The sequence below is a fragment of the Chaetura pelagica genome, unplaced genomic scaffold (assembly GCF_000747805.2).
Source record: "Chaetura pelagica isolate M959 unplaced genomic scaffold, ChaPel_1.0 scaffold123, whole genome shotgun sequence".
Classification (NCBI taxonomy): domain Eukaryota; kingdom Metazoa; phylum Chordata; class Aves; order Apodiformes; family Apodidae; genus Chaetura; species Chaetura pelagica.
Window position 1 is genome coordinate 244,509 of NW_009953295.1, and position 10,640 is coordinate 255,148.

The following is a 10,640-nucleotide window of genomic DNA, read 5'->3' on the forward strand; positions in this document are numbered from 1 at the left end:
CCCGCTCCCTCTGCGCGCAGCCGCCGGTTTTCCGGCTCTTAGAGCACCAAATAGCTGCCTTGGGAAGCATTTTTTATTTGGCGTCTGCCTGCTTACTCGCTGCTTTCCGTGTTAAACAAACCCAGGGAGGAAGCTCCTGAGGTATTAAAATGTCGGAGTTCTGAAATCTACCACATTTTTTACAGTCCTTGTAACAGGAAGCAGGATAGAGCTCGGCGTAGATCTTGTCCCGGTAGAACACGGCAGAAAACTATTTGTTGCACAACCGTGATCGAGCAGGGGCTGCTTTTGAACAGTTCGTGTGATGACAAGAGCACGGCTTTGGGTGAAAGAGATGCCGACAGAAGTATCTGTGTCAAACCTAAGCCAGGAGCTGCTCTGACCGGGACTGGTCGCATCCCAGACCGTGCTTGGCCGCAGCCCGGTAGGAGGGAATGAGCTGTATCCATTAAAACGCTACTGAGCTGAGCCAAGGTTCCAGTTTGTTTCCAGCAGCAGCTCTGAAGTTTGGAGAGTTTTCATCAGGGAGTCACGCAAAATGCTGGATCCCTTTTGCTTTTTTCCATGAACTCAGGAGCAACGTGCTTGTTTGACTTGGACTGTTTCTGTGTGCTTAGATTCCCCAAAAAAGAGGTTGGGGTTGCTAAATGAATACGCTCGTCTTTCGTCTGGATTGTGAAACTGGAGTGCTGCAAAAGCTGAGAGATTGGCATGAAAGTCTTGCACAAAAAATCTTGGATTTAAGGATTTTGCTTTATAAAAGCATTTGAAATGAATCCTTAAATGAAAAACACCTGTTACTTTTTTTCTTTATTCTTTTTCCTTAAACAACACTACTGTTTTCCTCCCTCCTGCCTCCCCCAGGAGTAATGAATGATTTTTTTTTAATACTTTGTATCATATTTTTGATACATATGGTGTTATCTGCTTGAGCCCGTCTAGTCCTTTTAAATGGCTCTTAACTGTGCTCTGAAAATCTTAGTGGAAAAGTGATAACTTTGGAGATCAAGAAGGAATATTCCATATTAAAGTCTGCTTTTCTTTACGTTGACAGATACAAGGAGTTGAAATGACATAGAAGACTTCCAAGTGCTGACTGCAAAATGAATTCCTTCCACTTGATGCTGAAAGGAGGTACTGTTTTCAATGGTTTTGAAGACTGATAAGGTTCCTCATTTCAAGGTGGTTTGGGTGCTCTCGTTGCCTCCAGTTTTAATGGGGTGGAAGTAGGTGGATAGGTAGCTCTTAGAATCAATCGGTGTTAGTTATGTAGAGCTACAGATATCCCTGTTTTTATTTTTATTTTTTTCTCCTGTGCTTTAATGAAAGACAGGGCAGTGTAACAAACATTTTGTTTAGATTCTAGATTTAGAGCAGTTAATACTTTGTCTCAAATTTGAACTGGAATTTAGATTGCAGAGATTGAACCTTTGCAGACCTCTCTGTGAATACTATTCTTTATTTCTGTGACTTCATTTTGATGTAGCTTTAACAGAAAGTATTGATAATGGGTTTTCACTACAGGTATGAGTTTTCTGCAGTCCTGGATCCTGCAGGATTGTCTGGAAAGCAGGCATTTAAGGACTAAAGTTTGGTCATCACTTCAGTGTCAGAATACCACAGCTGATAACCATATCTGCTTCCAAAAAGTGCTTGGGCATTGTTTTGTGTGACTCAGCATTCATGCATGCCCCTGTAAAATGATTAGGTGCATTTTGTTTATATACTAAGCATGTTAGACAGGAAAGTTGGGACCTAAGGAAAGCAGTAGACTGGAAATGAGGTGTAGTCTTAGAAATTTTCTTTTGCTTTGCTGTCATGGTTTAGCCCTGGTAGGCAGCTTAAAGAGGCCTGTTGATACAACTAAGCAGAAGAAGGAACAAGGTGTGAGCTCTGTGAAATGTGGTGGGTGGAATCTGACCTTGGTGGTTGAACAGCTGGCCATACATGAATTTGGTTCTCTACCCCCGCATTTAAATTAAACTGTATTAAAGTTTTACTAAAAAAGTTAATGCAGTTCTTTTGTATATGTATGCCACTAAGTTGGGACACTTTACACCTTTATACTGTTATGTTATTTGCAGAGATGATAATGAATTGCCCTTCAATAACCATTTTTGTGGGGTTTTTTATGGCTCAAAGGCTAAGCATCTGTAGCCCTTGCTGTAATAAGTTCCTGTAGACAGTGCTCCATATGGAAAGTCACTTAAGTGATGTGCTGATACACAATTGAGGGGTTCAGATGCTTTCTACACAACTGTCTTGAGCATTTTTTCATTGTATTTGCCTTTTCAAGAAGCTGTCACATCTGTGTGTTTGTAAATTATTTACAAGTAAAAACTATTAAAAATTTTAGATAGAAAATTGGGAAAACAAAGATAGTGTTATGTGGTTTGCACAGGTTCCTGAAGGAGGTTTTCTAATTCTGCTGCACGCAGACTTAGGTACCCAATGTGTCTCTAAACCTCTTATGGCATTTAAAGGTGGCAGTGTGCCTAAGACAAGTAAAAGGGCAGGTTCTGTGAAGACAGACATCCTGGAAAGAACAAAACATCAGTATCTTAAATTAGAGCCACATCTTTTCTGTGTCTGTTTTGAAGATGGTAATTTTAGAAACTTGAAGAGCAGTGGTAGTTGTATTTTAGCTATGGGAAGATAAATACTAGGAAAGTAACTTGGACATCAGCCTTTTTCTTTTTTAGTAGCTCGAACCACAAACATGATTGGTTTGTTTGTTGGTTTTTTTTTGTTTTTTTTTTCTTATTTCTTAAAAAACTTCATATACATTTTTCCTTTGACTCCAGCCAGCTTTGAGCTGAAACAGTTTTCCAAACTAAGTGTGTAGGCAGCATCATCAGTGAAACTGCCATTCGCTCTACATGAAGTCTTTTGAGCTTCTGTGGTTGTATCACAGGGACACTTCAAATTGCTGAGACTGGGAGAGAAGGCACTACAAGGCTAAAGTTGTTAGGTATGTGAACAGACATATGCTTTTTAAAGTTTTCTGTTTCACATTTGTGTTTTTTGGGGAGTGTTTCTGGTGTATCTGCTTATGAAGAAGTGTACAAATCTTATGTGGTCACTCGAAACCATACTGACCAGAATAGAAGAGCTCTATATACTGTGAGGTATTGCAACTACAAAAGCCAGAGACTTCTTCCCTTCTTTTAACTTTTAAGGCTGTACTGATGCAATATTTCAAGGGAGTGTGTACATGAATTTTAAAATAAAACTTGAAAAAGTTGAGCATGCAATTCTAGAAAGGCGCCCGCCCTTAGTACTGGAGACCAATAATTGTTGCAAAATATAAAGCTTAACCTTATAGATTACTTATTCTTATCTTGCCCTAAATGTTAAGTATTCTTTGTTTTCTTTTAGTGGTTAAATCTGTCCTACAAAGTGGCTTCTGAGGTCTGCTTATGTCACTTGCTTGACACATGTAACATTGTCTTTGACAGAAACTTCATTTTTCAAAGGTCTGTGCTAGAATTCTTGGTCAATCTTAATGCAAATTTTGTTGTAGCTGTTTTTTTTGAAGTCATCTCTTTAATATAGGCAGAGGGATGCTCTTGCTTTTACATTTAGGATGTCTGTAGAAAATTTGGTTTTGTATGTTTATGCTGCTGTCCAAATGATGTTTTCTGTAAAATCCATTTTTCCCCTTCTCTACTCTTTACAGGTAAACTGAAACTCCAAGAATGATCAGCTCAGTGGCAAGTTCCAGGAAAACCACATACAAGGCAACTAAATAAAGAGGTATGAGTGCTTTGTCGGATTAACTGTGCAAAAGAGTACATGCTTGGAGGTGTCTATATTAAAATGTTGAACTCTGCTCTGTGTCCCTTCCTGCTACCCCAACACTTCAGCATATGAAATGCTTCAAAAGAAGGAGCTGTTGTGGCTTATTTGTCACTGAAGTGAAATACCTTGGATACAAAAATAAGTCAAGGCCATTCGTGTTTTTCAGGAAATTCCATCTCTTCTTTCAGCCAATTCTGGCTGAGTAGAAGGCAAATATTAACTAGAACCTGTGCAGTTAATATTTTGCAATCTGTTGCTATCTGGGAAACCAGACTTTTTTAGAGAGAGAGGAAGCAGCATGCAAAGTAGTTAGGAACTGAGTAAAGGCAAGACAGCACAATACAGACCTTAACCTACAAAAAGCTGTCAAAAGGGGAGAAGAGTTAAGTGTTTGCCAGCTGGTGGATAGTGGAAGGCTGGGAAGGACTCTGAAGTCTTACCGAGAAAAAGCAGGTACGTGTGAGTGAAGAGCAGGACTTGGTTAAAATTTAGAGGTTTTGTTGAAGCCACTTGTGGGCCATGAGGGCGGTGGGTGTCTGTTCAGTCATATCTTTGTGGGAGAAAGCTGCAAAGAAGACTTGAGGTGTGAAGTGAAACTACGATTCTTGAATACTTTGTGTCTGGCCACAGCAATTCATATTAGCTGCGGTTTCCACACGTTTGAAATCAGATGACAATTTGAGTGCCAGGTTGCGCTGGTGCTTGTCCTCCTGCAAAGAACTACAAGTTCATCTGCTGTTAAAAGCAATGCTGGCTCAACTGTACAAGAACAGTTCAGAGAATGAAACCTTGTGTATCTCTGCAATTGTCTCTCATAAACACATGGCAAGTGGAGTAGCTTAAGCTTGGTTTCTAAACTATACAGTACAGCTCAAATCACTGTATGCTAGCATAACTTGTTTGTGCTCCAGGGCTTGGGGGGGAGGTGCAGTTTGGCTTAACTATTCTGGTAAAAGAAAGTTGCGCTTTAGGCAAGGGTTATTCCAGTAGAAATTTGGAAAAATTCCACTAGAAAACTGAAAAATGAGCACCAGTTGATGTAGTTGACATCTTCAAAGGCTGGGGTCAAGTTAAACCCATTTTTCCCTCCCAAGATGACTAATGCTTCTGATTTTTTAATTTTTTTTTTTTTTTTAAGGAGTAATGCAGAGGACAGTGCAGCTTGAATACTCTTATCACACTAATGGAAATAAATTATTTGCAGCAAATGATGATATCTGCATTTTTGTTCATTCTATTGATACCTCTGCTCAGTGCTGGTAAGTTAAATATGTTGTTGAAATTGCTATTTTAAAAGAAGAAAACCTGCAGGAGACGAGTTGTATGTAGTTAGTAGAACACAGTTACTGAGAGCAAATAGTGGATTTGTTTGTTTATTTGTTTTAAGCATGTTGAAGATACTCTGAATGCTGCTTCTTGGATTGAAGTTGCAATGGGGATGGAATGGACAAATTGACATAAATATTTTTAAATCTAGCCACATAAATGTAGGGTACTGTGACTTTGATTAGCCTCTCTCTGATTCCTATGAAAAAACTCCACAGCAGTAAGTTTCCTTGACAAAGTTAGCTGTTGAATGCCTTATTTAAGAGCCATGCTGTAGCTCTGGTCCTGTAGCCTCAGTTTCCTTTCCAGTTATTTAGCAATATTTTTGATGGTAGGTCTAATTTATCAGTAAAGTTTAGGACTGCATAAATGAATGATGCTTGTCTTGCTGCTCTTGGCATAAGCAGTTGAGTATTAATGTCTCTGAATTAGTTTAAGCTCCATAGGGATCTACTTGGAAATCTTTAAACTAGGTGATAGGAAAGTTTTGGGACTGGAAAGATTATTGAAGACTTCTGTTCTTTTGGAATTGGATACATTAGCTTTGTATTTATAGAGTCAGTCGGTAAGATTTGTAAAATTGGTTCAGTCAGATGTTTTGCAGTTTCATAGAAATTCAGTGTTGCACATGTATACAAAAGTTTGGAAACTTCAAATCTGCCTTACAGCCTAATGGCCTGCTCTGCTTGTGCTAAACTGGTATTGTCCAAGTACTGTGTTTGCAGATTTGGGTTCTCAATGACTTCTTACAATATCTGTCCTTTTTCTATTATTTTTTTTTGGCTGATGTTTAAAAAAAGACTGCTTGCTAGGCTGCATGATTGCATCTTGTCTACTTGTTGCAGTTGTAATTACAAAAATTCTGTTTAACTTCACGTTTTATGTGATGTTCAGAATAATGTTGATAATTTAATGAACTTCCTTGTTAAAGGTGACAGAAATTGCAAATGTAGTAAGGAAATACTACATTTTAGTTAAGGCTTCTTAATCTAGATACTGTGCCCCTCCAAATTTCTTCTGTATTATGACATTGATTCACAGGCTTCTTTGATTGTTGAGGTCTTGATCTCATTCCATGCTGTCTTGTGCTTCAGGCCAAAACCTTTTCAATAGTTAAACACTTTTTATTTAATTTTTAAAATTATTATTGTTTTTTTACTTTAATTTATTCTTGTTGATGGCTTTTTAATTTATTCTTTTTTATACTTTCTTAGTTTGTTTTTGTCCCCACAGTCATAATGGCCAGAGAGCTGTGAGGAGCTCTGCACTGATACTGTTTGCACTATGCTTTACATAGATAGTATCTACATTAAGAATCTGATAATTCTGCTAAAATACTAGCTTGAATTCACTAAGTGAATCCCATGTATCTTCTTATATTATGTTTGTGCTTGAGGTTGATGGGCTTCCCTGTGCTTGTTCCTGACTACCCTAATGATGGGAAGTTGTGGCTGAAGCTTTGTAAAATGTGTTCTTTAGATCCTCAACCAAAAGGTGCTAAACAAGCAAAAAATAGCAATCTTGCCATGTCTTCATGGTAAATTGTTACAGAAAGTTTATTTTCTAATGCTGTGTAACTTGAAATGGACATGAATACTTCTAAAACATAAAAATATACAAAGGCATTAATTTATTTATTTTATTTTTTTTTTTTTAACAGAAGTATGCGTTATTTGTGATTACTTTGTGCTTCTTGGAGAGCCTACAGCTATTAGTTGTCCGATAATTTCATTGCCTGTGCCTCACCCTGATTACAATCTGACATGGTATAAAAATGGTAGTGCTACACCAATAACCACCATGAGAGATGCCAGGATCCATCAGCGAGAGGGCTTGCTTTGGTTTATTCCTGCAATGCTGGAAGATTCTGGACTTTATGAATGTGTTGTAAGGTAAGGAAGGGAGGAGAGAAAAAACTGAATTGCTAATGCTTAAATGTGTGATAATATATTGGTGGAACTTGAGTGTACAGAATTTATGGGTTTAGGTAGAGAGCTTAGAGCAGTTAAAAACACTGCTTTAACCATGCTTTTTGTTTGTGCTTTTTGCCTTTTTTCTTTTCTTCCACATATGTGGCACTGAAAAAGTGGTTCATACAGATGCCTCTTATCATAAAGCATGATAATATTAATGGTCTCTGTGGGTTATTTGTTTTGGATGAAGTGTAAGGTCACAAGGACAAGTCTTAACTACTTCAGCTTTTCCTGAGTTCAAACTGCTGTTTGAAACTAGTGGATCAGAAGAACACTCTAATTTCTTCATTGAACAGGCTTAAATGGAAGAAAAATCTCAGAGGAGCAAACTGCATGTTTATGCAGTATCACCCCATACAGGCTTTCTGGAGAGCTTAGCAACTTTGGAATCCTGTTAGAAATTTATAAATTAAAAGGCAGAAAACTATGCTTATATTCTATTTTAAACCATTACTAAATGTTACTAGTAAAAAATGAGAGTGTATGTGATGAGCAAAGCAATGTGCTAGGCAACTTCAGAGACAGTGAAAATAATACCTCCCCAATACTGTTCAAAAGATCTCAGTGCACAGAAAAGAAATAAAAAGGAATAGATTTTCATATCTTTGGTACTTTAAGCCTCTTCCCATATTTACAGTTCAGACTAGTGCACTGGACTTCAGCATTTCAGGTGGTCAGATCTTACTTGTAATGGCTGAAATTCACTGTGTGCTGAATGGGAAATTAATTTTGGGAAGGCACATGAACTTCTTTTCCTCATGGTCATGCCCTGACACACTGAGAACAGTTGATGCAGGCTATTTGAGTGACCCAAAACTTACTTTACTAGAGTGTAGTTATGTGTTCTGATGTATGTACAGTATACCAGTTAGGCTGAAGGGATTTGGATTGTGAGTGTAGTAACAGTGATCAGCAAAAGCATCATGTGTAGGCACAGGTCAAAGGTCTTTGCACCTTTCTGCTCCAGAATCAATAATAAAGCTAAAATTGGAAGTCAGAAGAAATACAATCCTTTCGCAGCTACCCAGTTAAAGAATTTTGATTTAGTCTTTCCTGTTATGTTCCTAGTTAATGTAGCTATGAGGTGTGTTCCTGTGGGCACGTCACAGCCCTGGTCAGCAGGACAAAGAACTTAATGAAGCTCAGTTGTGTTAACTGTAAGCTACATTTTGTGCATCAGTCACTTAAGCGTTAGTTACAGGGCTTGTCAGGGTGCAGAATGTAGAAGCTGAAGCCAGGACTGTCAAAACATGCAGTTTTCAAAACTTCTTGAAACTTCTCCCTTAGCATAGCTTTGATAAGAGTTGAGCAACACATTAATAGAGAGTATTCCTTTACTTCTGCCATAGTCTTCTGGTTTCTAGTGCCACCTCTCCGCTCTGCAAGTGCTACTGCACCACAGGTTCTTGTGAGCCCTTGGTGTGATGTGGTTTCATATTGACACCACACATTGATGTATGTGTTATTCAGAAGCTGTCTCTCTTAGAAGAGTTACAGCTTTATTTTTTTATATGTCCCTCCAAGGAATGTTGAGACGAACCTTTCATCTGGTTGTTAGGCACTGAGGGTGTTTCAGTGCAGGTATGTTTTGGGTTACCCTGCACTACTGTGTGTCGGCACATGCAGTGCTGAAAATGGCAAGGCTGGGTTGGTGCTGTGGGCTCCATAGAGCATCAGCTCTGAGAACTTCTGGCTTCTGCTCTGGTACTTCCATAGTAGTCCCCGCGTCTGCTCACAACACCTAATCAGAGCTTATTCCCATCTCTTGGTATGGAACAAGGGGTGAGGAGCTGAGGGTGGTCTTTAAGAGCTAGGGGGGCTGTAGCAGCAGTGATAAAGCAAGGCTGGTGGAGATGCTGAAGTTCCTCCCTGACTTGCTGGCAAGAAGGAACATTCTTGTTAATGACCTGACTTGTCTGCTGTTCTTATTACAGGAGCCTTAACCACTCTGACAAAGAAACTATAAATTTAACAGTTTTTAAGAATGACAATGGTTTATGTTTTAATGGAAAAATGAGGTTTGAACAAAAAGTGATGAGCAGAAATACTGGAAAGATTATATGCCCTGATCTAGAACACTTTAAAGATGAAGACAATGAACAGCCTGAAGTACACTGGTATAAGGTATTGTGCATGTGTATTTCAGATATATAAGACAGGAAATATTCTATTTAAAATGTGTTAGGAAGTAACTGTGAAAGCAGCTTTTGAAAGAGAAGGTTTATCTTCTCTACACTTTGAGTAAGGCATCTATCTTGCTACACTATTGGAAGCTGTAACGTGGTATGGGAGGCATACTTAAAAATACAGTTGTCACTTTTTGGATTGCAAGTTTTTTCAGAGTAAAAAATGTGTTTTGGTTTGTTGACTTGTGAAAATCTAGTTTGTGCTTTGTTTATTATATGTAGAAAATAAGTTTTGGAAATTGTATGTTTTCTTAAATATAAAGCTCTGTGTAATAATTTCAGTTTTGCAGAAATTAGGCTTGTCCTAACTGTTGATCATGACTCTTCTTGCTCTAATTCTGCCAAAATACTCTGTAGACTGTGCAAACTTGTATTTTGTCTGTGTTAAGGTAAAATTCTAAAGTAGTTCAACTCTTAATTCTGATGCTGGTATTAAAGTAGCTACATGGGCCTGTACATGTAAAATAACCTTGTTGCTGCACCTATATATCTTCTTTTCAGATAAGGTGATTCTAAACTGCTTATAATAGGTCAGGGAAGAGAAGGAAGTTTATCACTGTATTTGAATTGCCACAGTTATGGTGTTACATCCAACAGCACAAGGCACTGCTACAGCTGAGCTTCATCTCAGTGAAGCAGAAATGCAGGCATGTATTCTCATAAACTCTGCTACATGCTTAATAAATTTTATTACATCTGAGATCAGTAACTGTCAAGCTATGAAACAAAGGCAGTGAACTAAAACACACCATTTGAAAATATAAAGGATTGGCTGCAGAAATATAAAAAAAAAATGCAAATGCAGCAAGATGTCCTCATGTTAGAGTGTAGTGATGCTTGGATAAGAACCTACGTTGTGGCTTTCAAAAATATCATCCTTTGGCAAGTATTTTAATAATCAGTAGAGCTCAGTAACTTACCTAATTACCAGAGTGTTAGTTCCCTTAAAGCAAAGGAACTGTTGATGTATTTAGGAGTGTGAGCCTGGATTTCTTGAAGACAAGCGACTTATTTTGATGAAGAGTGAAAATTCTGTCTTTATTCACAACGTAACTGTACAAGACAGAGGAAACTACACGTGCCGTATGGTCTTCACGTATATGGGGAAACAATATAATGTTTCACGAACCATGAACCTGGAGGTTAAAGGTGAGTGCATTGAGGTTATTGGTGTCTCTTTTTTGCTTTGCTGTATGTATTTGTATGCAGGCTGAAGCTATTTTGCATGTTAATTTTCAGCTCTGTTGAATTAGAATTATTTTTTTTCTGAATGTAAAATTGAAATACATGTTGCAACCCTTGAGCATTGCTTCTGAGGAAGAATTGTCATGGGGAAACAAGAAGTAGCAGGAAT

At 38.1% G+C, this 10,640-nt stretch overlaps 1 protein-coding gene across 1 annotated transcript in view; it reads left to right on the plus strand.

The window, feature by feature from the left end:
• LOC104389002 (interleukin-1 receptor type 1-like) overlaps positions 1-10,640 on the plus strand; it is a 26,098-nt gene that overhangs the window by 2,731 nt on the left and 12,727 nt on the right. The window contains exons 2-5 of the mRNA XM_009997944.1: positions 5,006-5,060; positions 6,788-7,019; positions 9,035-9,224; positions 10,261-10,435. Coding sequence (XP_009996246.1) covers positions 5,006-5,060; positions 6,788-7,019; positions 9,035-9,224; positions 10,261-10,435 — 652 coding nt within the window. The remainder of the gene's footprint in view (positions 1-5,005; positions 5,061-6,787; positions 7,020-9,034; positions 9,225-10,260; positions 10,436-10,640) is intronic.